The sequence below is a fragment of the Centropristis striata genome, chromosome 24 (genome assembly GCF_030273125.1).
Source record: "Centropristis striata isolate RG_2023a ecotype Rhode Island chromosome 24, C.striata_1.0, whole genome shotgun sequence".
Taxonomy (NCBI): domain Eukaryota; kingdom Metazoa; phylum Chordata; class Actinopteri; order Perciformes; family Serranidae; genus Centropristis; species Centropristis striata.
The window spans coordinates 16,521,966-16,549,591 of NC_081540.1; the positions used below are offsets into that span (position 1 = coordinate 16,521,966).

At 38.1% G+C, this 27,626-nt stretch overlaps 1 protein-coding gene across 1 annotated transcript in view; it reads left to right on the forward strand.

Moving 5' to 3' along the window:
• The first annotated feature begins 243 nt into the window (after positions 1-243).
• Positions 244-27,626, forward strand: part of gucy1b2 (guanylate cyclase 1, soluble, beta 2) — a 37,175-nt gene continuing 9,792 nt past the window's right edge. The window contains exons 1-11 of the mRNA XM_059328016.1: positions 244-593; positions 3,038-3,198; positions 3,277-3,376; positions 5,237-5,409; positions 5,488-5,584; positions 7,356-7,456; positions 7,573-7,674; positions 9,530-9,623; positions 10,721-10,917; positions 26,020-26,143; positions 26,218-26,366. Coding sequence (XP_059183999.1) covers positions 350-593; positions 3,038-3,198; positions 3,277-3,376; positions 5,237-5,409; positions 5,488-5,584; positions 7,356-7,456; positions 7,573-7,674; positions 9,530-9,623; positions 10,721-10,917; positions 26,020-26,143; positions 26,218-26,366 — 1,542 coding nt within the window. The 5' untranslated portion in view covers positions 244-349. The remainder of the gene's footprint in view (positions 594-3,037; positions 3,199-3,276; positions 3,377-5,236; positions 5,410-5,487; positions 5,585-7,355; positions 7,457-7,572; positions 7,675-9,529; positions 9,624-10,720; positions 10,918-26,019; positions 26,144-26,217; positions 26,367-27,626) is intronic.

Below are 27,626 nucleotides of genomic sequence, written 5' to 3' on the forward strand. Positions count from 1 at the left end.
AAAATGACTAAAAAAAGACACATGACTAAAAAAAGACACAAAATGACAAAAAAGACACAAAATGACTAAAAAAAGACACAAAATGACAAAAAAAAGACACAAAATGACAAAAAAAGACACAAAATGAAACAAAATGACTAAAAAAAGATACAAAATGACAAAAAAATACACAAAATGACTGAAAAAGACACAAAATGATGTGATGAAACAGCTTTGTAACATTTGATATTCTAGTTTCAAGCATGTTTTTACTTAGCAAAGGTCATAAAATCTCAGTAACAAGCTGTAATATATTTAGATAATTAAGGACCAAAACACTTAAAACAAGTGAAACAGTCGAACATAAAAGATGCTGAATAAGAAGAACTATCTTATCAGACAAAAAATAAGAATGTATCCCCTTGATCTAAGATATAAGAGATATATCTTACTTAGATTTCATTTTTTGCAGTGTGGGATAATGTTCACATACTCATGTATAAATGTATATGTGTTTAGCTCTCTACCAGGGGTCCAGGATACATTCATGACATATATGGTTTATGACGATATCCTGACCCTCAGCCTGGTGCAGGAGGCTTGCTCACTCATGGGTAAGAATCACTTTTTTTTATCCCCCATCCACTAATAATAGTTACCTCATTTCTTTTTATGTGAAATTGCTCTTCCCTCTGAAATTCCCATCCCACAGGAAGAGCTGCTTGTCCTTCTACACTTTTTTTTTTTTTTTTTTAAATCTTGGGGGTGTTTGCATCTGCTGCAGGGGTCTCAAACTCAAATTACCTGGGGGCCGCTAGAGGCAGTATCAAAATGACCAAAAAACACTAAATTATCTGAAAAAAGACACAAAATGACCAAAAAAGACACAAAATAACAGAAAAAAAGACACAGAATCACCAAAATAGACACAAAATGATTTAAAAAATACACAAAATTACTAAAATGACGCAAAGTTGGTAAAAGACACAAAATTATTTTTAAAAAGACACAAAAAAATACACAAAATTACCAAAAAAAGACACAGAATTACCAAAAAAAGGACACATAATTACCAAAAAAGACACAAAATTACCAAAAAAGACACAGAATTACCAAAAAAAGACACAAATGACCAAAAAAAGACACAAAATGACCAAAAAATACACAAAATTACAAATGAAGACACACATTTTTTTAAAAAGACACAAAATACAATAATTAAAGAGACCTTCCACACACAACATGGTAAATGCAACAACATTAAACTTTCATACCAAGGTGAGGGACACAAAATATCGTCACGAGGGCCGCAATTGGCCCGTGGGCTGCAAGTTTGAGACCCATGATCTACAGCAAGTAGTAAAACAGATTAAAACATTTAAAAAATGAAAGTTACATAATATTAAACAAAAGAAGGACGTTTCGGGGCGATGTACAATCTCCACTTCTCCCAGATTTCCTCAAATTTGGCTTTTTGAAGCCTCACAGAGAAAGTGATTCTTTCCATTACAAAAATGTTATAGATGATGTCATACCACTCGTCTATAGATGGGCTGGAACATTAAATATTTTGGCTGTGTTTTATACAAGACATGTAGAATAAAAGTGAAAATTCTCAATATTAAACTTATTTTAGGTTACTTTTTTAAAAATAAGTATATCATATTTATTGTAAATATTATTTTGAACAATAACAAAAATAAAGCATGTTGATGTCTAAGGTGTGAGATGTGTGCAGGTTGTAGTTCAAGTGTTAACAATGTCCCCAATGAAATCTAACAGCTTACACCCAGTAGTTGTTTATGTGTTTACATGCACAATAATCGCCCTAAAATAGAATGCCACTGAAAATCAATGCATTCTTCGTTTTTTAATATAATGTAGCCTACAGAAAATGTTGCATGTACAGTTATTGTGTAGATAGATAGCTATGAGATATCACTATGAGACTGTAGTGTCAGGTTATCTTTTAATTGAATCCCATATAAAATAATTAAATGTGCATTTATTTCATTTAAATCCCCTTTTTTGATGTCACTACTGAAGAACCATTGTAAGGAAAATACTATTAATTTGTAAAGGATGGAAAGTTTTCACAACATTGGCTGCAAAAAGTTTCAAACATAAATAGTAAATCATTTATTGATACGTGTATAGATCATACTTGGCAGTAACATTGAAAGATTGTAAAACAGCGGGCCCCTGGGCACAGATGTGTAAAACACAACAAGAATTGTTTATTCAGGGCATACCAACAGGGTACTATACACTTCCCAGGAGTCTGATTATCTACACTGCACTTCCTATTGGGACTCTGCTGTAATTAAATAGCAGCTTGCTGTAATAGGACAAACAAGTGTCCGCTGGGAGGCCAAACAACAAAAGGTTTTTTTTCATTTCTCGAGTCTAGATGCCCTGCCTGAGGACCTGAGGTTCGCTGGATCCCTGGATTCTTTTAAGTCACTTCTCAAAACACATTTTTACATATATATCATATCATATATTTTTACATATATATCACACACACACACACACACACACACACACACACACATATATATGATATTATAAAATGTGTGTGTTTGTGTGTGTGTATATATATATATATGTGTGTGTGTGTGTGTGTGTGTGTGGATTCTGTTGTTTTTTTCCTACAAATACATATATTTTTACATATATATCGCATATAAATATAAAATATATATGTATATATACATATATACATACATATATGTGTATAAATATATATATATATATATGTATGATGTATGTGTGGATTCTGTTGTTGTTTTTCCCTACAAACTTATTTTATCATATCATATATATGTATGTGTGTGTATATATATATGTATGTATATGTGTATACATATATATATATATATATATATATATATTTCTTCTTCATTAATGGTTTTATCCATGCTTGTTCTGTCAAAGCACTTTGTGAACAAAGGTATTAAAGGTATTATTATTATTATTACTATTATTATTATTTATTTTTTTCCATACATCTAAAGAACTCTGACGGTGGTTCTCTCTGTGTCTCTTCATGTTTCAGATGTCCCTGCTGATGTATTTCTGAAGCTTTTTGGAGAACATTTCTTTGGTTTCTGTAAGCAAGCAGGCTATGACACCATGCTGAGGACACTGGGTGGAAATCTTGTTGAATTCATTGGAAATCTGGACGCTCTCCACAGTTACCTGGCTCTGTCCTATCAGGTAGCTTCATGTTTGCCTGAGACAACTTTTCAGTAGATTCTTTTAGCTAACCTGAATCTGTATCCTCCTGTTTTTAAGGAAATGAATGCACCGTCTTTCCGAGTGGAGATGACAGATGATGGAAAGATGTTACTTCATTACTATTCTGACAGGAAGGGCCTCTACCATATTGTACCTGGTAAAATCAGTCACACTCACCTCTTGCTGTTCAAAGACCTTTTTGGTGGTTGTGGGCAGTGGATGTTTAGGGGGAGATAGCAGGTCAACAATAAATGCCGCATAGAAGAGGTTGACATAATCTGAAAGCTGTGAGCCTGAAGATTAATGTGAGATGAAGCTCAGCACTGTGTGTCAAGTTGTTCTGGTCAAAATATCTAATTAAAATTACTTAATGAATTAATTATTTATTGAAGCCTATTATGGTGTATAAAGGGTCATAACATTAGGGGACACTTTCTAAAGTCCAGTCCATGTTCAACTGTGTCCCATAACTTGTTGCAGCAGTTTTTGGGTTGATACCATTTGGTGCATTTGAGCATTTGGTGCTCAATAATGCAAATTTATTCATATCGACAATGGATAAAAATGGTCAGAGAAAACCCTCCAGAATATTAAATCAATATACAAAGACCTTTGGAACAACATAGAAGGATCCATGCTGAGATCAAAAACTTTTTGGGTTTTTGGGTTCAAAAACTTTGGTCATTTTTGAGATTTCTGTATTTTCAGCGATTGGATGACGAGCACTTCTGTTCTTCAAAATACCGAGAAACCCCCTTATTGTTAATATAGGAAAAGCTGCACATCCTCCTGAATGCTCCAGGTCTCTAGTTTATGGTTGTAAAGTTTCATGAGGCTGTGATTATCCTAGAGGTCACAGCAGCTCATTTTATACACTGAGGTTCAGACTCAAGAAATGCCCTCACTGCAATGAACTGGCTACTACTGATGACTAACATCATCCCACATGAAGAAAACTGGACTCATTGAATCCACAAGAGTCTCAGCTTTCCACTGATACCCAGTTTATGTCATTTAAAGCCTGTTTAGGGACCTCAGTATGCACAAATATTCACATACAGTAAGCGGAAATGGCAAATTCGTACTACATGAGAAAAACTATGTGGTTTTTGCCTTAAACTGCATGTTATCAGCCTATCAGTAGGTTTGTATGTAAAGAGGAGACTTGTGGTGTCATACCATGACGTCAGAGGTTACATGACCGCTTTGAAAATCTCCAAAATAACCTAACTTTGCAGCGTTTTTTCAACAACTTCCCGACATGGTATCCTAATCCTGATCTGCTGTATGCTGTGGAGGCAGCCTACAACTAAACTCACAGTCAGGAAATGGACACCAGAGGCTACTGAGGTTCTAAAGGACTGATTTGAATGTACAGACTGGAATGTGTTGCTGGAAACATAGGAGAACAGTATGGACATTGAATGACAGGTTGACTGCTTTACTGATTACATCAACTTCTGAAGAGATACAGTGTCTAAAACAGAGATGGGCAACTGGAGGCCCAGGGGCAGCATACAGCCCGCACCCTCACTTGAAGTGGCCCTCAGTCCAACTACATATATTTGAGCATGAAATCTTAAAAGTGCAGTGTAAAAATGCACAAAATTACTTCTTGCAATTAATGGTGGTCTGCTGTTCTTGCACTGAAAAAAAAAATCACACTAAGTGGTTATTTTTTATTTGCTTCAAACCTTTTGTATTCCTATTCATACTGTTATACATCCTTTTGAGCATGAAATATGGTTACTGCACTGTAAACATATTTAAAATTACAGTTTCATCATATCTGGTTAAATGCACAGTCCTATATTATGTGGCCCTGTGGTAGTGTTGATGAAAAATTGTGGCCCCCTCCAGCATTTAAGTCGCCCATCCCTGGTCTAAAAGAACCCTGTGCCTTACTTTGCAAAGACCGCTATTCAATAATTTGCTACACACTGATCTCTCACTAGGTTCTATCCGATAGCTGTAACTCTTTTTCCTTCCTTTTGTCCATTTTCACACCTTGCTATAGGTATCATGGAGGCAGTTGCCAGAGAGTTTTTTGATAGCAAAGTGACCATGGTGGTTCTGAATCAATCAGAGGAAGACGAGCGCACAGGGAAGAAGGAGCATGTTGTGTTTCTGGTCAAACAGACACCCCAAGCTATTAAGACCAGAGATGAGGAGCAGTCCACTCATAGATGGGTGGGTAGATGTGCTGTTTCTATATGCATATATTACGGGTGTTTGTCATTCTTGGCCCATCTGTGTGATTTTCCCCAGGAGACATTATTATCAACAATGAGGGATCGGCGTGTGTCACGGGCAGGGAAAAAGAGCGGCTGGGACCTGATCAGAGCTGTCGTTCTTTCAGAAAAAGGTCAACTTTCTAATTTTATCTGATTTTTAAAAACCTGGGCTCACTAAAGTGATATGGCCACCTGCGCTACAGAAATGCTGTTAGATAAACAGTTCTTCAAGTGTGTTGTACATTATGTTAGTTCATTATGTTTTAAAGCAGACCTGGGCATATAAATCAATACAACCGCAGTGCTTTTATTTTGAAGACGGCTTACGTATATCTGCCTGCATGCATACCCACATGCAAAGAAACGTGTTCCACAAAATACACTTAGTTACCTGGGTACCTTGTCAAAAACACATATTGCTAATAAAACATACATGCTCTTTATTGTTTTTGTGGTTTGAATGTATGTTTAGTAGCATTCCTCGCTGAATGACGGTCGACTCTTTAATTGATAGTTCACAAGATAAGACATTCCTTGGTCACCTTGTGAATCCACCGTAAGAGCTAAGAGGTGGGAAACCTGTTATTTCTTGTCACTACCTTTCAAAATTAAAGCACCCGTTTCACACTGGACTGCAAGGTGGCATGGTGTCCATGGCTGATTCTTAGCCCTGCTTTTGGTATCCAATCACAGAGGGACGGCAAGACGATGACGCGTACTATTAGACAGTTGGAAGCTTGTAGTTTGCTTACGGATCCAGCATGGCTGCAGCAGACGCCAAGCTCTCTTTGGATCTAGCTGTAGACAGTGTTCTAGATAGTTTAGAGCCAAAGTTTATTTTAAAAGAAGAACAACATTTGGCTTTACACTCCTTTATCACCACCAAAAAGGATGTGTTAGCCTTGCTTCCAACAGGATTTGGCAAAAGCCTAATCTACCAACTAGCCCCGTCAGTGGCTAAGCTAATGGGGGCTACGAACAGACGCTTATGATAGACATTTGTAGCGCCCAATAAACAGCTCTCAATGATCGTAAACCACGCCTCCTCCACGGAAAAATGTATAGATGGTCTCCAGACTATATCTCATTTGTGATATACGGCACATTTTCAAAATAAAATCATCACAAAATTGTAAAAAACCTAGAAAATTTACAAACATGAAAAACAAGCTATATAATACAAAAACACCAATAGGAACCTTGCTAAAGGTAATTTACAGTTGTGTTTAAAATAATGGAAAAGTGATTGGAGTATTTTATGGTTTTTACTGTTATATTTGATTTCCTCCACATTTTATAAAGCAATTCAATTATCAATAAAATAATCAATAATAATCATCAATAATCATAATAATCAATATTGAGCAGAATTTAGTTCAGAGTTTTGGTCCGGCCCCTGTAACCTTCGTGGCCCTTTGATAAAATTAATTGCCCACCCCTGTCCCTTTGATGCACAACATGGGTCTAAAGACCCGACTAAGTTCTTATATTCTATATCTTTGCAATAAACTAATTCCATCATTCAGTATTCCAGGTTTTACTCAATTAACTTGTTTTTGATCATCATACGTCCTAATTTTTTGTTTTTATTTCATATTTTTTAAATACATTTTTTTTGTTGTTGTGTCACTACGCTTCTAATACACAAGGTCATTTTTGACCCAAACTTGATGTAATAATACAAAAACTATTTTTCTTCATAAAGTATGAAAGGAAAATCTATATTATCTGTTGTATTAAAATAAAATAAAATAAAAAGAAAGATATTCAAACACACAGCCAGCATAAAATAACATGGTAAATGAATGTGGGTCATTTTTGACCCATGTTGTTGTGCATCAAAGGGTTAAAGGGTAACCACTCCAACACTGATGAAATGTGTGTGTTTGATTTACTTCTCAGGCATTAATGACACCTTCAGTCCATGTTACCCTGACAAGCTGTGGGTGGAAGAGAAAGCTTTCTGCAATGCTTTTCCCTTCCATATCGTCTTTGATGAGGATGTAAGGCTCCATGAGTAGTATTTCTCTAAATCACATCATGAAAATATTTTTTGTTGGCTCAAACTCCTTATACTTTGTGTTCCTGTGTTCCTGTCTCCTCTGTTCCGGGCTATCAGCTGAAGGTTCGGCAGACGGGGATAAACATACAAAAGTTTCTTCCAGGTCTTCAGGTGCGAGACGCTGCGTTGAATCAATTCTTCACCATTATACACCCACAGGTAAAACACAGTCACACAAGTATAAAGGGAGGTAATATGTGATTGGAAATAAACTGACTGGAAGCATTGCAACTTTAAACCAAGTACAAAACAAGGTTACAATAGTTTTGGATTTTTCATTAGTTTTAGTTTTAATGTCGTTGTGAATTTTTGTTTTCAAATTCAGTTAGTTTTAATTCGTTTTAAGAGTGTGTTTGCTAGTTTTAATTAGTTTTTATTTTTTGGGAAAATGCTTAGTTTTAGTTTAGTTTTTATTAGTTTTAGTGTTAGTTTTATTTTTTTTGTAATGGGGTATTTGTTGGGTGCCAGATTCAAACAAGTCACAATAAATGTTGCCTTTATTTACTTTGTCTGATCCATCTCAGCCCCAATTAGTTCATTAAGTCATAAAACAGATAAATGAAATAGGTTTCATATCAACCAAAAAGGTTTACATATGAAAAAACTTGACAAAGACGAAAACTAAGGACATTTTCACTATAATTTTAGTCAGTTAGGGACCAAGCACTGGCACTGAAAGTGCGAGGACCCTATTGTAATTGGTCCGTTTTTTCTTATTATTATTATTCCCAAACTTAAATCGCCTTTTTGGGGACTTTATCATATTCAAAAACTCCTCATTTTTGGAATATACATACATCTCCGCTGAAATTTACGTATTCTAGTGGTCCCGGGAATGGGCATGGCAAAATGACTTAACAGCGCCCCCTCGAAAATCAAGAAAATTAAGCCCCCCCACAGCAATGTCGTACAGACACGAAAGTGCGAGGACCCTATTGTAATTGGTCCGTTTTTTCTTATTGTTATTATTCCCAAACTTAAATCGCCTTTACTGACCTTCACAATATGTGGGCGTGGCATGGCGGCAAAATATGGCATCTCGCCATCTAACACCAGACTGGATAACTTCACCATACATTGTCCAATATGTCCCAAATTTCTCACACATGATGAGGGGCCAGCCCTGAACACACCCACGTGTCAATATTGACACACAGTCATAGCGCCCCCCACTGGCAATAGGAAGTCACATGTTTTACGCCTAGCCCGAGCAGTAGGTTTGACGTAGAGACACAAAATTTGGTACACATATGAATCATGTGGAGACGCACCAAAAAGCCTCTTGGAGCCATACCTCAAACCCAACAGGAAGTGTGCCATCTTGGTTTGAATATCGCAATATTCAGCGTTTTCTGCCATTTCTAGCTCGCATACTTAAACAAACTCCTCCAACAGATTTTACCCCATGGACTTCAAACTTGGTCAGTACCATCACAAGGCCTTTGGGATCAAAAGTTATTGAAAGCTTTATCGGCGGTCACACTATGTGGGTGTGGCATGCCGGCAAAAAATGGCGTCTCGCCATCTAACACCAGACTGGATAACTTGACAATTTATTGTCCAATCTGTCCCAAATTTCACACACGTGATTAGGGTCCAGCCCGGAACACACCCACGTGTCAATAGTGACACACAGTCATAGCGCCCCCAGCTGGCTACAGCAAGTAACATGTTTTACACCTACCCCGAGCACCGTGGAAGGAGACACGCCAGTTGGGACGCATAGGGACTGAGCCCACAGCGACACGCCCGACGTGGCCTCCCCCGACGGCTCCACTCTGCTCGGCCCCGTTCAGTCCTGTTTACAAGCCTAGTTTTAGTTTGTTTTGTAATCACACAATACAGTTTCAGTTAGTTATCGTTTTTGTTTTTTTTAAACTCTCGTTTTTATTTGTATTTCAGTTAACGAAAATGTTTTTTCAATTCTAGTTTTCGTTATTTCGTCAGTTCTCATTCAATATAATAACCTTGGCACAATATTGTCACATGATCAGCTTCTGTCTCTGTCCTCCAGGTGACTTTTACCATTGAGAGCATCAGGAAATTCATCAATAGTCAATTTGTCTTGAAGAGCTACACAGACAAACACACCACGCTCAAACTAAGAGGTGAGCTCTAATAAACAGTACCACTGTTCATTTTAATAAACACACTTCCCTCACACTGTTTTTGTGTACTTTAATGTCCAATGCCTTTTTTTTCTCTTCCGCTTCCAGTGCAATTGTGGTATATTTTCTGTTACTTTTAATCATAAAGTCTCTGCTTTTCTAAAAGGCCTCAGTATGACCTCCAGATCCGGTTTAAACCAGAAATAATGTACTGTAGAATCTGGGATTTGTTAGACATTAGAGACATTTGGAATCAAAATATAAACAGTATAAGTTATATCCTTTTAAGGTTAAAAACTAGACTGAGCAAGGACCCCTTTTTTCGGAAGCTCCAGAGATTGGACAAAGTTCTCCTCCACTGTACCTAGGTACCAGTGTATTCTGATGTCTGATTATAAAGAAAACTAAAAAGAACGACGTGATCTTTGATTCACTTTCTCACTCAAGAGAGGTAGTAATTTCCACTACACAATTGTATTTGTTCTTCTAGTTTACGCATTTTAGCTTTTAGCCCCTTTCTGGCATTAAGAGTAAAAACACTATGGATGCCAAATCCCCAATATTCATGAAACTAGTGGCCACTTGGAAGAGTGGTGTATATAAATTCCAATTTAATTAAATTTTTCAGAAAAAATCTACTTTTTTAAAATTTATGTCAATATAACTGTATTTTCCTGCACAAAAGATATTTTTTAGTTGTTCACACAACATGCCATTAACATCAAATCCATCCTAATTTATGGTTCTGAATGTTACCAGGAACTCAATGCTGATATATAAAAGATTGAGGCATTTGCAAATGGACGCTATAAATGAATCACACATTTGAATTTTACAGAAAAACCAAGGAAAAAAGCAAGAACAGCAGCAGTGAAATGAGACAGAGAGGACTTTGTTAGAGGGCCAAGTGCTCCAGATGGAGGCAGATCACATTCAAAAGTTGTGCTGCCGACTTTCTGTGGCAAAGGTAAATGTGAAGACTGACCTGGTGCAGGACTGTGGTGGACAAGACAGCAAAGTTGAACCGTAATTAGGATAGACTCAACAACTCAGCTGCAATTTTTCCATATGCTAACCTGTGTTCTGTTTACCTGTAGGTCAGATGTTGTGGATGGAGCATCTCGGCTGTATGTTGTACCTGTGTTCTCCGAAGCTACGAAGCCTCCAGGAACTTCAGGATGTAGGTCTCCACCTGGCTGACCTGGCCCAGCACGATGTCACCAGAGACTTGGTTCTTCTCAACCAGCAGCGTCTAGCTGAGATGGAGCTCACCAACCAGCTGGAAAGGAAAAAAGTAAGGAAGCAGCTTTAAGTTCTTATAGTCTTCTATGAAAGTCGTGGTCAAAGTTGCAGCCTAAGTTGACCAAGATGATAAGAAGCTCAATGGAAATGATGTTGGTAATTTAAATTCTACAAAATGTTCTGTGTTCTTCTTGACTTGACTGCTACTTTTTTTGTTTTCACAAATGAACACCACTTTTATGATGTTTGAAGCATTATTTCAGCACTGTAAGATCCAATTAGTTATCATTACTTAAAAAAAGCATGCAAACTGGTTGCACTTAAAAAACAAGTAAAGGGAACTAGGTATTTTAAGTTGTACTAACTAGTGCTTCCTTTGTAGAGTACACTTACAAATGAGTTTAAGCAACTAAAACAATCAAGTAGAGTGTACTCTCGATTTAGTAAAGACTACTCAGAATTACTATTTTAATCTACTAAGTCATTGCATGTGAAATTTACTTTGTGTTTAGTCCATATAACACACTTATCTAAGTTGGACTGACTTAGTATTTCTAAGTTATATTTACTTGAACAGCAATCTGATTTACTTGCTAAAACCATGCAAACTGATTCGAAAAAAGCAAGTAAGTTTTCAGCGATCTAAGAGGCTCAAATATCCATACAGGACTGAAAAACAGGTTTTCAATCTCCTAAAATAATCTGAATCACAATTAAACATAACACATCAAGGTAATAACACAGTTGAAAGTTAAATCAATTCTTTTTTATTTTTCTTCCATTTATATCAACTTTTTTAAAGATTGCCTTGAATGACATCCACAAACACAGCTTTAAAACTGTACCACCCTTGGTAACGAACCAACATGCTGAAAAGTGCACTTTTGTATTCCTAAATAATGTTACTTACAAATCACTATATAAAAAGTATTTAAAAAAACAGAAACAAAAAACATGCCGTCAAGTGCAAAGTGGCTTCATTCAATGAGCTCAAAAAACTGAGAGGGTAATAACTGGCAATGGATCTCACACATGTGAATGAATATACATACATCTACAGCCTCTAGTAACTTGCTGATGAACCTAGGAGCTTACACTTTGAGTGGAGTGTCTTAATTTAGTGAACAATAAAAAACAACAGAATCCACTCATACATTTGCGAATGCATATTCTAACTCAACAAGAGATTTTTAAGACTCTGCAATTTTGGCTGGAGTTTGTTCTCTCCCAAGCCAAGCATCACTCTTTGAATGAATCCGAAAGTGTTTTTCATGGCTTTAGGGTAGTCTAAATGTAATGCGTATGACAGTCCAAACAAAAGGCAAAGTGCCTCAGGTAGGTTCTGGAGATCATCCATTACAATACCTCCCTAAACAATGATGGCAGTAGACACTGGGTGAAGGTGGAGCTGATTTGGAATGAGTTGCTCATCTTCACAGACAACAGTCAGCAGCCCGACAGACACTTGTCCCCAGGTCTCATCAGTGTCACAATCCTGTGTTGAAACCAAACGAAAATATTACTTTACAACAGGGAAATTTTGTAAATCGTCAATTCGAAATAGTCACCATTTCATGTGTCCTACCGACACTGTCTTCCAGCCTTGTGCATTAAAAGGAATACTCCAATTATTTGAGAGTTAACACTTCCTCTATCATTATCGTAGTGAGACAACATGATGAATACCTTTTTTGTGTCTGTATGTCCGGTACCTGGTTTTCAGCTCTTAACATTGTGGCTTAGCTCAGCGCAAACAACGGCAGTGGACAGAAGTCAGTGGCATACTTGGTAAAAGTGAAGAAAATATTCACTGCCATGATTTGCGCTAAGCTTAGCCACAATGTTAAGAGCTTAAAACCAGCTACATTAAAGATTTTTTTTAAGGCATTTCTGCTTTATTGTATAGTGACTATGGTACCAACTCTCTCCATAGGTCAGGGAGGCAGACACTCTCTCTACATTTAAGCCCAGGCTTAAAACGTTTCTCTATGACAGAGCTTTTAGTTACGGCTGGTTCAGGTAGCCCTGAACCATTATATAGCTACACTGCTATAGGCTTAGACTGCTGGGGGACACATCAGGTTACACAGAGCCCTCGCGTCCTTATCTCCTCGCCTCCTTATCTCTATCACCTGGAGAGGAGAAGAGAAGGAGAGGTCCTTCTCTTCTCCTCTCCACCTCTCCTCTCCTCATCTCCATCACCTTGTCTTTTCCCCCTCTCCTGCCATCCAGTATTCCCATTAAGCTGGCCTGACCTCCCCATTTTTCCTGCCTACCCAAAGCCCCCTTCCTCAGCTTTTGTTAACCATTTCCATGTTTTTTCATATTCTGGTTTCATAACTTACGAAGCAGGAGTTGTAGAAGTCAGTGGGGTCGTCACCAAGTAGAACAGGGAGGCCTCGGAGTACAATGGTGTGCATTGCTGTCACATCTGGTTTCTAGAAGTGGATGATGAACAAATTAAGCTCTAGATAATGCAGCATTCAAAAGCTACAGTACAAAAATGTCTTTGAAAGTCTATATGAAACAAGTGTCACTGCATTATTTGACACTGAAGCAAACAAATTGACTGATTTTACTGAGAATTTTAAAGAAACAATCCACAGCTCTAACAGCGGGTAGCAACATAAGTTCTCCGGGGGTTGTAAAATGTACTTATATTGTATCATAATGTACTGTATTTCTTGGGACAATCCATTTGAGTTCATCAGTCGAGGCGAGTTGGACACCAGAGCTGTGGTCATCATTGCCAGCTCTCGCATATATCAGTCTTTCCATACGTCCATCAGGAAGAAGTTTTTCAAGACCAAAAACTAGCTTCACACCATCAGAATGCACCTCGAAGGATTTTTCTGGTGACTAATTTGTTAGTTGATTAGTCTAAAATTTAAATTTAGACAAGTCGTCTTAGACTAGTCTAAAAGTAAGAAAACACCTGAAAAACTGTTTCAATTGTGTCAACAATTTAATCACCTCAGTCTGAAAAAATACTGCATGAATGTGGGAGCCATTTGAATTTCTGTCCAAGAGTGAAGATGTGTGTGAGACTCGAGTTTAGCTGGGGAGGGGGTCGCAGCCCCTGCTAGTGATGGGTGGCTGCATAACATCTTAGATGCAACAGTTAATCAGCATTGTAGATTAATAAAATATTAACAAATACTTGATCCGACTGATGAGTGTTTCTGGCGCACTTGTGATGTTAGAAACTTTTAACTGACCAATCAGGAACATCCCAACCCCCACCCACTCAAATTCATTATAACTGTTCACATAATAGCATAATAGAGTGCCCAAGTCACACCCCTTCTGGTGGACCTCAATGGACCTTCGATCAGAAAAAAAATATGAATGGCAGTTAATGAGAAAAATATTATCTTATGAATTGTGACATGTATTTGAAAAATGTTGTTTATGCATTTAAAACACATAAATACTACTGGCACCCCTCTAGCCATGTCCTCCCATCTTTTACCCCCTGGCAATCACTATTTAAAGTCAACTTACAATGTAAGTAAAGACGGCAGAAAACTTTCATAGACCTACCCCTGCATCAGTTTGTTGCACCAACTCTGCCAGGGTCTGTCCCACACTTCCTTTCTTTGCCTTGAAGATCTCGACAAATCGTGGTGTGTGGCGGTCCAGGGCCTCAAAGAAGTCCACCTGTAGGTTCTTGGTGACTACCCTATTAAACTCTGCATACACCTGCAACACACAACAAAACACATGGTGACTAAATAGGGTTGGGCCAGTGTGGAAAAATTCACAACTGTTAATAGTTTAATTTTAAATACAACAGGAATTGGCACACTGTCATTTAGTATTTAGTCACAAGGCAGAACGACAGAACTACGGAAAGAGTATTAGGGCCACTAAAAAAAATAACGGTTCAAAAAAATCTGTTCCAGAAAAAAGTCAGAATTCAGAGAAAAAAAGTCAGGAAAAAAACAAAGGGGTTACATCTTTTTTTATCCAGAGAAAAAAAGTCAGAAACCTGAGAAATTCTGTGGTCTTAATACTCTTTCGGACAGAGCAGAGGGGATGGAGAACTGCAAAACAAACTATTTTAATAAATTACTATAATAATTTTATTGCTTACTTGTCTCTCCGTAAAAAGCGCTGGCTCCTTCAAAGTTTTCACTGGTGGTCCAGCCTCCAAAATCTCTCATCTTTGCAATGGGAAGGTCTGGTCCATCTTTGAGGCAATCACTGCTCCACTGGGGTTCCGTTTTTTCATTTCTTCAACCAGGAGTTTTCGCTCAGCCTCCAGGCTATCTTCACTTTGGCCCTCAGGAATGTCAGGTAGGTAATTCACTTCATATCTTTTTGGTCTTTTGAGGCCTTTGGAGGCCATTTGTGGTCTACCTACTTTCGCAGAATTTATTGCAACCTGTATACATCCTGCTTGCTTCAATTTACCACGTTAGTTCCCCATCTTGAATTTTAAGCTATTCTTCCAGCCAGAACACCCATCTGGTGAACCTGGTTTCCTCAAACAGGGATGTTTGCTGATGAGTGCAAATGCCACGGCTTTGAGCCGCTCAACACTTGGGTAGGTATCAAATTTGTAAATTGTTTCAGCAAGCTTTTCCAGAATACTATGCTTCACGTCTTTTGGCGGATTCCAGGGTGTTTTGTCTCGTAGACATGCAAGATCAGCCTTTTCTCAGTCTAAATTCCACATCAACTGAGAAGTTTGGAATGTCAAAAAACTCTGGCCATGCCTCTTGTCTCATTGATGAAGTTGAGCTGCGTGGGGACAGAATCTCTGTATCATCAGAGGCACTCGAGGCATCAGATGTGCTGGTGGTGGCGGCAGTCACCATCAGTGGAATGACCTTTACAGTAGCTCTTGTAGCTGGCAAGTCTCCCATGTCATCAAGGTTGCAGAGGGCATTATTAAAGTCAGGATCTTCATACATAACACTGAAGTCATACTGCAGCTTGCATTTTTCCTTGATTTTGGTCTTCAGTTCTTCAACCGTTTCTGGTTTTCCATCCAGTGACACCCAGTACTGTATGTCCTGTTCCGTTATGATGACTCTCAGTTTGTAGCGTTCCATGGTCCTGGAAAAAATGAAAACAACTTGAGTGCATAGTCCACATAATGTCATTCAGCATGATATATAACGCTTAAGTGTCACATACACGTTGCCTTTCACTTGGTAGGAGGATAAGGGGAAAACATCATTTAGCTCAGACAACTGGGTGACCGTGTGAGAACCTGCCCCACTGGGGCACAATTCATAAGCACGTAAATGTTCAACGTACCACGCTGTCAAAAGCCTGCAGACAAACAGGATTTCTGTGTTGATAATGTAACCCGGCCCGCGTGAGATGAGCCTCTCCACACTCTGGGACTCTGCGTTGTGTTTTAGGGTGATGGTGTAGGGCGGAAGAGGGACCAGTCAGACTCGGGTGTTTATATTTGCGGCTCGGACCGCGTCTGGTTTATTGCTCGCAACGGCTGGCAGCTCAACCTTTAACAGTACATATAAACACTGAATCAGACAACAGAAAGTCTAAAGGCAGATTCTCATGCTAAACAACAGACACTAACAACAACAACAACAGTCTAACAACATACAGAAACAACCGTTAATCTAACAGAATAGACATTAATTTGCCGCGCCCCGTTTACAGTGCTTACCTTTAACAGTACATATAAACACTGAATAAGAATGCCGACCGCGGCAAATACAGAAAATGAAACACGGTTTCCCGTAAGGGACAAAAAGCTAAACTACTCCAGGCCATACATGACGCCAGAGCGCCATCCCCTGACCACCTGAAGCAACTACCTTACAATAACAACAATGTGTGTTATTTTCCTGAACTTTGGGAGACCTGAACAACTGCCAACTGAAATGATCATATCTGTGCTGTATTTGACACCATGAACATGCGCAGAAGATGCAACTAGCACTGTACTTTGCTTGGCATTTCGCTGATGTAGCAAACTCCGAACATTATCAGGGAAAGATGCGACCAAAACTGACCTCACTTTATCAATTTCTAGAGGAGGCTTGAAGAATGTTGAGGAGTCCAAATGAAAGGCCATCATCTTCTGGTGTCTTACAGCCAAGGTATGTGCCACATTCTTGAAATTGCGAGTGTCATGCACCACTTTTTTGAAAAATGTATGCTTCCCCAAAACGCATTGTCCACACATCTACTAGAGGGCCAAATATTTTTATCATTTGAGGGTAGTGTTCAATGAAATGATGTTTTGGACGAAGTTTGTAGTTTGGAAAGGTTTCCTACAGCAACCCTCTATGTTCTGAGATTTTGCAATCCAAGAAGTGGAAGTGTGAAGTTTGATGACATAACCAACTCTAGGATATCTTTAAGAAGCATGAGAATCTCCCATGCTTGGTCCCCCTCAGGGATATCGTGGCCTATCATCAATGGAAGCAGCCTCAAGAGAGACCAATTTTCATGGCCATTTCCCCCAATAGTTCCCTTAGAAATGAAGGTCTTTGGAATGATCTGTGGTTGGTCAGCTTTATCAGAAAACATATAAGGAAACTGCCGAATAGCCTTATTCAAAGAGTCTAAAGAAACATACCTCTTGGTAATCAAATCTTTTAGACATAGTGACAGTTCTGCTGGTATTATACCCTCCAAAAAGTTGTGCAGAATGTCAGGTGGGAAACCATCCACCACATGGAAGTGTGTCAGGTTTTCATTTAATGGACACACTCTTTTAACACCATGTTGTCTGGCTGTAGTAGGGTCACGTATAACCTCTTGCACATGTGAATCATGCTTCTCTCTTGTCCTTGGCTGGTGTAGACCTGATCGGACCTCCTTATCCTGTATGCCATCTCTCTTACACATACAGTACAGGCCAAACGTTTGGACACACCTTCTTATTCAATGCGTTTCCTTTATTTTCATGACTATTGACATTGTAAATTCATCAAAACTATTAATGAACACATGTGGAATTATGTACTTAACAAAAAAGTGTGAAATAACTGAAAACATGTCTTATATTCTAGTAAGCAAAGGGTGGCTACTTTGAGGAATCTAAAATACAAGACATGTTTTCAGTTATTTCACACTTTTTTTGTTAATTACATAATTCCATATGTGTTCATTCATAGTTTTGATGCCTTCAGTGAGAATCTACAATGTAAATAGTCATGAAAATAAAGAAAAACGCATTGAATGAGAAGGTGTGTGTCCAAACTTTTGGCCTGTACTGTACAAAACCGGCAAAACTGATCTGCTGCAAAACTCTCCTGGAATCCTGCCAGAGAGTGAGCCCCCAAGTTGTCTGCTGCTACATATAATACAATGCCTCTGACACTTTCGGCTAGTTGTTCAATATAAACACCATGTTCCTCAAGAGTTGCAAGATCCTTAAGGAGTGGACGAAGAACCTCTGCGTAGCCATGTTCTGTCACAGTGTTGACCTTACACAAAAGTGCTAGTTGAATGCAGTGAAGAGCTGATCGATATTTTGAGTCAAGATTTGCAAGTACCCAATATACAGCACATAGTTTGTGTTTTTTCTTGGATGTTCCCAACGGATTAGCCACTTCAAAATTGTCAATATATAGCCCAAGAGCAATCCTGAATTCTTCCACATTCAAAAGAACATTTTCTTTGAAATGAGAGCCATCTTTGAATGAGTGGTATCCCTCTGATGAATTAATCTCTCCACACAGCACCTTGTCCAAAATATCCTTATTACTTAACAAAGCCTGTAGCATTTTCAGTATGGGTATATATGCAACAGACTGACTATCTCTGTCAAGAAGAAACTCAACTGGTATTACAACTGGAAATTCTCGCAGTAGATGCTCTCTTGGCAGCTGTTGAAAGGGATCCTCCTTTATTGGTGTGCTTCAGCAGTACATTACTTTGTGAAACTACACCTAAAATCTCACTCACCATGAAATTATCCACATCAGCACAATGTTGACCAATAATCCTCTGGACTGCACTTTGTAGTAATGGCTGTGAAAGTAAATTAATTTGGTTGATCTGCTGAATTACTTCTTGTGCAGTACTTTCAGATATGTGCAAGATTGCTTGCATTTTCAAAAAAAGTGCAGCCAGGTTACGTTCCAGTTGGATTTCCAAGTCCTGTACATTATCAACAAACTCATCCTCATTGTCATCCTGTAAAGGGTTTTCTTCCTCTACTTCAGTCAGCTGATCTGGACCTTCAATGCTTGACATTATTCCAGTTTTAAACTGTGATGTAGCGCTCCCACTGTGTACTCTACTTTTATGTGCATTAAATGTTGCATATACACTGCTCTGAAAATTGCAGCCTTCATATGGACATAGAACTCTTTGTTTAAGTTTTAAATGGCTGCGTAAATGTTTGAAAAACTCATCTTCAGTGCAAGGCTCCATAAATTCACATAACTGGCAATGAAACGCAACTGTGGGTTTACTTGCTTGTCCAATTTCTGACTGAGAATGCCAAACAGATAAATGAACTTTGAGTGCATTAAAAGGTTTAAAAACGCACAAGCAATCCATATGAAGACATGGTATTGGTTGTTGTCGGGTAAAACATCCATGTTTTAGGCGACAGTGTTTTAACAACTGTCCTCTTTTGTCTGCAGAAAAGAGGCACTGCTTACACTTCCAATGCATCTGCAAGAAATATTTTCAAAGGAGATATTGATAGTCTCTCAATTTAATCTAATTAAGGTGAAGCACTTTGTCAAAAACTGTTCTCCTGCTGGTGGTTATAACTCATTAAAGTAATAGTATAGGTTTTTAGCCCTCTTGGCACTGCTGGAGCTCCACAGGGAAAAAGCTTCCTGCGTTTTCCAAACAATGGATACCTGCAGTAACCACCGGCAAAACCAAATAAAAGTACACCCCAAAAGATTAAATGTCCTAGAATATAAGCTACTGGCATCTCACCTCCAGTGGACTGGGCCCACGTTGACAAAACAGCTTGAGTAGCTCCGAGCACTTGTTCTAAAAAAGGACAAAGAATATTGTAGTTACAACAAGTTCCACTGTTATCATGGTTTGTAGATTACCGACACATTCCTTAATATGTGCATGCTTTATATAGGAATTATAGGAACATGTTTTTAATAATAAAGTACAAGTATAATTTTGGTCAAAAGAATTATCTTTTTTTTATTGCTCCTATTATGCAGTATTTCTCTCTGTCCTCACACTGGCACAGTAGCTTAGAATGGGAGCGGATGGAAAATATGAAAATGTGAAATGTAACATTTTAATTTCATTAGACCTTAGAGGTGGTCATGTAATTTATAGCACATTTCTACAACCAATGAGCTGCACATGATAGAAAGACACTGCAACAAAGACAAAAAGCAAAGGTGAGCAAGGGCACAAAAATTAACATAGCATTATGGCATATAAATCAACAAATAATGGAGGCACCTTCATTTAAATTCAGGCTAAAAGGATGTCTTAAGATTTCTATTTTTAATATCAGAGGTGGAGGTCATGATTTAGAAATAATTTTGGCAGTAAAATTGCACCTTGAAAAAACTGTATTTTATGTACTTGAGGAAACTCCAAAAATGTATATTAACAGTTACCTATCAAGGATTATGGAGCTCTGACAATGAACACATGAAACTCTTAAATTTAAACTCCATGTGTGTCAAATAATCTGTTTATATTTGAGTCCCCTTCAACTCAGGACATCTTCAGATCAAGAGAAAAGCCAGAGGTCGTAGTAAGCCACACATGTGCAAGTCTCAAGTCATTTTTGTGAGAGTCAAGTCAAGTCAAGTCATAGCTTAGGTCAAGCAAGTCACAAGTCAAGTCATAGAAATATAATAAGTTGGATGACAACCATTTTAAAGTGCTGGACCTTTTTTGCAACAAATATTTCAATATGTTGCAAAAAACATTGCATCAAAGAAAGAAAATTGTAACAAGTATGACCTATATGTCCATGTCTATGGCTTATGTTTTCATTGCATAGCAGTACCTATGTATTAAATACATAGGTAACATTTCAATTAAAATTGTTTTTAATCAAAATCAATTAAAGATGTTAACATTTGAAACTGTTGTCCAAAACCATAGACAGGCTAAATAAGCACATGAATAATGTCACTGTCTGTCAAACAGAAAACTAGAGTTGCAGGGAGCTTCCAAGGACCTCTTGGAAGGGTAGGCTACGTTGATACTGTACATTGTATTAGTGCTGCGCGATATATCAATATTTCAAACTATATCAATATCTAAAAAATGGAGAAAAAGAATAAAAATGACGATACATTTCTCCCCTTGAGCTGCCGGTTCGCTTTTACTTTTCCTCTAACTTTTCAATGAATTTAAGACCAAAAAATGAACGGAGGTGCCTCTAAATCAAACCACAGACAAATATTGATACACCTAGCTATGTTTTAATTGCAACTTGAATTCTTATTAACACACATTTACAAAGATTAAAGTAAAAAAAAATGACATGCTGCTTAAGAAATACTAATGCATAAGAATTCAGCGCCAAATGCAGCCATCACATTTAAATGCTCAACCAAAACTGTTTTACAGGAGGAGGATTTTTAAACAGCTGTTTTATTGTATGTATTGCATTTTTTTTTGTCCTTTCAATTTAATTGCTAGTCACGTCGGAGTCTCAATAACTCCAGAAAAAGTCACTAGATTTGTCGCTTTTTTTGGGGAAAAAAAAATTGCTAGAGGGTCTGAAAAGTCGCTAAATATAGCGACAAAGACGATTAGTTGTCAACACTGCACCACTGATTAGTGTGTCAATAAAGAAAGGAGCAGCGCGGTTCGGCGGTTGCAGTGCATTGCGGGATATGTAGTATGAGTGGTGGGAGTGCAATTTACCGGCGTTAAATTAATAATAGACGAATGAAATTATCCAGCCACGGAAAAAATATCAGCAATGACATGTAGAAGTCAAAGTCAAGTCTAATGTTTTATAACTGTTAAACAACCAAATTACAATTCCTCACTCTGCAGACTCTGTCTGACTCGAGTCAAGTCACTTCACTCAAATACCACATCTCTGCCATGGCCTGAACAGGCTAACGTTATGCTTGTTTCCTTCGTTAGCTAGCTAATTAATGCGTTAGCTAGCGAAGGCTAACAGTTGTAGCAGTAATTAAAACATTAACAGACAAACTTACTTTAACTTACCATATTAATTTTCTTCAAAAGAAAAAACAAGGCAGCGCAAAAGTCGAGTCAGCACAGTCAGCACGCTGCCCTCAGTGCCCCGTGCTAGACTGGTGCATTGTTTGCTGAGCGTTAGACTGAATATTGCTACTGCGCATGCACACTTCTTCTTCTTCTTCTTCTTCTTCTTTGAATGCGCAGTGGGAGTGAGGCGTGTTGGCTTCTTATTGTTGTGAGTGAGATTAACTCTAAATAAAGTAATCTTCACTATAAACTCTAAGTATTTTGAGTTTTTCACCATGCAAGTAACCGTTACTTCATAAATACCAGTCATAAGTGCACATTTTTGATAAGCTAACGTTATGCTATAGGAAGGGAGCATGTCTATGTTCCCCGGGTCCTATGTTTCCCTCTTTGTATGAGACTGGGGAACATAGGACCCTTTTTCCACTCTTTTCCCAAAAAGGGCCCTATGTTCCCCGGTCTGTTACTTTTACTGCCAAATTCCATGGCAAATAGGCCTAACCCTAACCCTAACCCAGGGAACATAGGACCAGGGGAACATAGGGATGACCCCTATAGGAAACTACACCATGGTTGCATGACTTGAACATCACTATGTTAGCTTCAGACGCTCCCTGACAAGCTAACCAGCAGTTTTGAGAATTCTACAATGTCAGCCGAGAAGCTAGCAAAACCGTAGTCTAATGAATTGTTGATTATCCTTATCTACAATCTACAAGAGCTCTAAAAAAACACGACTAGATGCTGTAAGGCGTCCGCCTTACAGCATCTAGTCGTGTTTTAGAGAGTTCCCGTCCGTGTCTGGCCTGATGACGTTTAATGTCCTTGACAACCACTGTAGTCTCATTTAGAGACCCCAGGGAGCTAAAATGCTAACTTAAGAACTGATTGCTGAGGAGCCATAGTGGTGGCAAATTCTGAATGCCTCCGTGAGGAATTTTTAGGGCAGTGGATGAATAGGACAAATCACAGAATCATATAATATGATACATAATCTTAGTTAAGTTAAGGAATAGGGCAAAAGCCAGAGACAGTAAAATCCTTGCTAATGAGTGTAGTAATTAACGCAAATTTACCTCAAAACCAGAAATAAACCCTAAGTTGCAAGTTCTGCACCCTGTGATGTTAAGGGTTGTTCTTGTGGTGACTGCAGGGTGTGAGCAGACCTAATTATGGCAGCACACTTGCCTTTTTATTGCTTCCTCTGCTTTTTTTAAGGACGAAAAAATCCTATGGCTTGATGCTCAGTGACTGCAGGGTGTGCAGCCTCTCCCTCAGATGCCTTACGAGATGTCTTCCCATTTCCCTTGCCACTGCAGCTGCCATGTTTGCCATTTCCTGCAGCATTTATTTCAGCAGTGGCATTACCTTTGAGCTGGAAATCAATTTCTCTTCTGAGAGCTCCATGGTGGCATCATTAAAGAAAAGAGAAAAGCACCTCCACTCACGCTGGTGTATTCATCAAATGTCAGTGTATAGACTCTCTGACCTCTATCGGAAGGGGCAGCATGTGGTAGCTACTGTTCCAGCAGCTCTCTACTTCTTGAAGCTTGTTTACAGTGTTGCCAACTCCTCACTAAGGAAAGTAGCTATTGGCTGTTCTAGAAGTTGCTAGAAGTCGCTAAATGACGTCATCACCTAATTTGCATAATTGCCTTGTAATAGAAACTCTAGGAGAGAGGAATAACGTTGTGGGGAAGACCAAAAGTGAGTAAAAGCACCCTAAACATGTTTAGAACTAAAAGTGCACTGTGTCACAATTCCAACCCTCCTCCTTAATCCAGCCTCGGGACCAGCAAAAGTGACCCAAAAGAGACACTGACTGTAAACCAGCCAGCGGCGAATTAGTGCATGCGCGATTTGCAGACTGGACGCTAAGGGGTTAACATCCCCTCCAGCTCTGTGACTGCAGCTGGGAGAGACTCCTGCAGGAAGACTGCATCGTGAGTGCTTTGGGACGAGGGAGGGGCCACCGGTAGTCCCCGCGGCTCGTTAAGAAGAGTAACAACAAGTCTCCAAAAGTCTCCAACAACACCAGAAAAAGTCGCTAGATTTGTTTTTAGTTGCTTTTTTGAAAAATAATCGATAGGGGATCTGAAAATTCACTAAATCTAGCAACAAAGTAGCTAAGTTGGCAACACTGCTTGTTTAAGTTTGGGCCTCCACATTCTCAATTGCACCTATGCATCCTATACCAAAAAGTTTTTGTTTTTTTTACCACTAACCCTTTCCTAACCCTAACTTACACCCAATATCTTAAAGTCATATATTATTGTAAAGCTTAGACTTTAATCTATCTAACAGTCATGTTTCATGATACTGGGGACAATAGAGTTTGACCATTGACCTCCAACGCTGCAACAGGCCAATTCTGAATGCCCCCACAAATGCCCTTATATCTGGCTTCATATTGATCCGATGATGTTCAATGCAGATTGTGTGATGGAGCCTCGGTACGCCACCACTTATATTAGCAGAGCCATTAATTACCAGACATGGAACCTTATTACTTATTCCTCTATGAAGGAGACTTCACACTTGTTGAATCTTCAATAGTGTGCGCCTCGGGGAATTTCAGTAATCTAATTCTGACAGGTATGGTTGTCCATAAAGTGGCAGGTTTCATGTCAGAGGATAGGTTTACTGCACAATCACAATAAACAATAGCCTTTATAACCTAAAGGCAAGAAAAAGGACTAAAGTGTCAAATGCAAAATGAAAACATTCTTTTGTTTGTTCCATGCACATGTACACATCTACCTGCCTGTTAGAACACAGGTATGGTATATTTTGAATAATAATGAAGTCCCTTAATCCTACAACTGCCATAATACAGAATGGCTGTGTGTACTTACATACTATACTTATACATACTGCTATACCATATGTAATTAAATGCTGTAGTACTTACAGTCTACTATACTTTATGTACTTAAATACTGCAGTACTTACAAACGTGTATACTGTATGCACTTAAATATTGCAGTACTTACATACTACTATACTCTATGTGTTTAAATACTGTAATAATTACATATTTCTATATGTTGCATCTTTAAATAGTGTTGTACTTACATACTACTATACTTTTATGTACTTATTATGCATACATACTTGTATAATGTATGTACTTAAATACTGTAGTTCTTACATTTTACAATACTTTATGTACTAAAATACTACATTACTTACATATTTGTATACTTAAATACTGTAGTATTTACATTCTTGTATACTTCAAGTATTTAAATACTGTAGTGTTTACATACTTCTTTACTTTATGTACTTAAATACTGTGGTAAAATTGTAACTGTATATTGTTAGAATATTTTGAATGAGCCACCTCCAATTCCAAGCACGAACATTTTTTAGTTGCCGAACGTAATACATCGGTAATAATGTAACTATGTACAACCTTGATTCTTGTCTAGGATGTCTAAAATGAAAATGAAACAGATGGTGTCATTAATTTATAATGACTAATTGATACATGATTCACAGAAAACTTCCTGGATTCGTTCAGATCTTTTGATGGAAAATGGATGTTAGAAGTTTTCCATTATTTATATGAAAAAAATCACATTTGATGACACGAATTACGACTTTACAATTTAACCTTTTAACAAAAAAGCTCAGACCATCTGCCTCTGCCTTCTTTCTTTCGTCTAGTTAGACTAATTTTCCTCTTTGGTTATATTGACTGACACAGAACACAACACTAGGACTGGGACTACTTCTTTGGTATAAACTAGTTCACTGCAATGTGTGCTGAGTAAGTGGGACAGGATTTCACTTGAAGGGTTTTTTTTTCAATGTTTTGAGAAGTAAAAAGTAGGTTACCACATGCAATTGTTTCTCTTGCACGGTATGGAAACCCTTTTTTTTCCACTGCACTTAAATAGAGTTGTATTTTGAAAGAAAAAAAAGATTCTGCACAGTGACGATATAAAAATCTGAGATTGCTACAGCAGTTACGCTTTTCAAAAGAAGGTAAATATAAGTTACCGTGTGTGTCTGTCGGTAGGAGGAATTAAGAATCCTGTCACGGCACCTTGAGGCTGAAAAAGAGAAGACTGAGACGCTGCTGTATGCCATGCTGCCACGCCACATAGCCAATCAGCTTAAAGACGGGAAGAGCGTAAAGGCAGGTCAGTGTGTCTGTCCTCCTGTCTGTCTACACCTGTCTGCCTGCTGCTCTCTCACTGTGCCTTGTCTGTTGCAGGGGAGTTCGAGGAGTGCACTATTTTGTTCAGTGATGTGGTAACCTTCACAAACATCTGTGCGGCATGTGAGCCCATCGATATTGTTCACATGCTCAACTCCATGTACTCCAAGTTCGACCGACTCACCAACGTACACGACATCTACAAGGTATTATCCAACATGGTCTCACAGGAATCCGTGAAATAGCCACGGATTTGCCTAACTCAAAATCCGTGGAATATCCACGGAATCACTCAAATTTCTGTGAAACTGTCACGGATTTCGCTACAATGCAAGTTAATGACAGTCATATCCCGTGGCTATTCCAACATAGAAAGTGATTATGTACATTCACTGAGTGAATATTTAGAAAATAAAACATATTTCTCGCTAGAAATGTGATCAAAATCCATTTTTATGCAGAAACTAAGTCAAAATATTGATTTTTTCACTAAAAATGGGAGAACTGTCCGCCATGTTTTTTGTTCTGACTGCCAGGACCTTAAAAGTCACGTGACTTGAAACAAACCAATAGGAAAAAATATCCATGGAATAGCCACGGGATATGACTGTCATTAACTTGCATTGTAGCGAAATCCGTGTCAGATTCACAGAAATTTTAGTTTTTCCGTGGCTATTCCACAGATTTTGAGTTAAGCGAATCCGTGGCTATTTCACAGATTCCTGTGAGACCAGGTTCGTATTATCTCACTGTGACATGTGTCATCTCCACAGGAGGTTGAGAAGTACACTTATTGTATTTATCTGCAGGTGACTCTGCAAGATTTCTGACACAATTATCACCTGTTTCGCTACAAATGTACAATTTTTATTTTCTGTAGCTTTCACACAAAAATGTCTTTCTTAACCCTCGGGAGTCACGAAAAGCACCAAAGCATGTCTTCTTCATTACACCCAGACTAAAAAACAAAGCACCGTGGAGCCCTACTGTAAATTTACCTCTAAAGTTCTGGCTGTAAACTCCATGAGGCCAGTTTCAGTTTGTAACTGGAGACAAGCTCAAATATATTTTGTATAAAATTATAGAACTGAATGTAAACCTCTTATGTGATATTTGCAACATTTAAAATTCTTTATTGAGCATGATAGTGTTTTGAAAGTAAAAAAAAAAGATTCAAAATCACATTTTATTTTGGACTAAAGGACTAAAAAAGACACAAAATGAATAAAAAAAAGACACAAAATGAATAAAAAAGGACACAAAATGACCAAAATTGTAACGCTAAACAAGTCCCACTAGAATAAAAACCAGAGTTGGATGACAGGATCACACACAATCACAAGATCATATTTATGTTGGTTTTTCTTTGTTTCTTTTTGGTTTAAAATGTTGATCCAGTCGGAATAAAAAATCAATTATTATTAGATCATATAGGTGAGGTTGTGCTGAAAAAACAACAACAACAT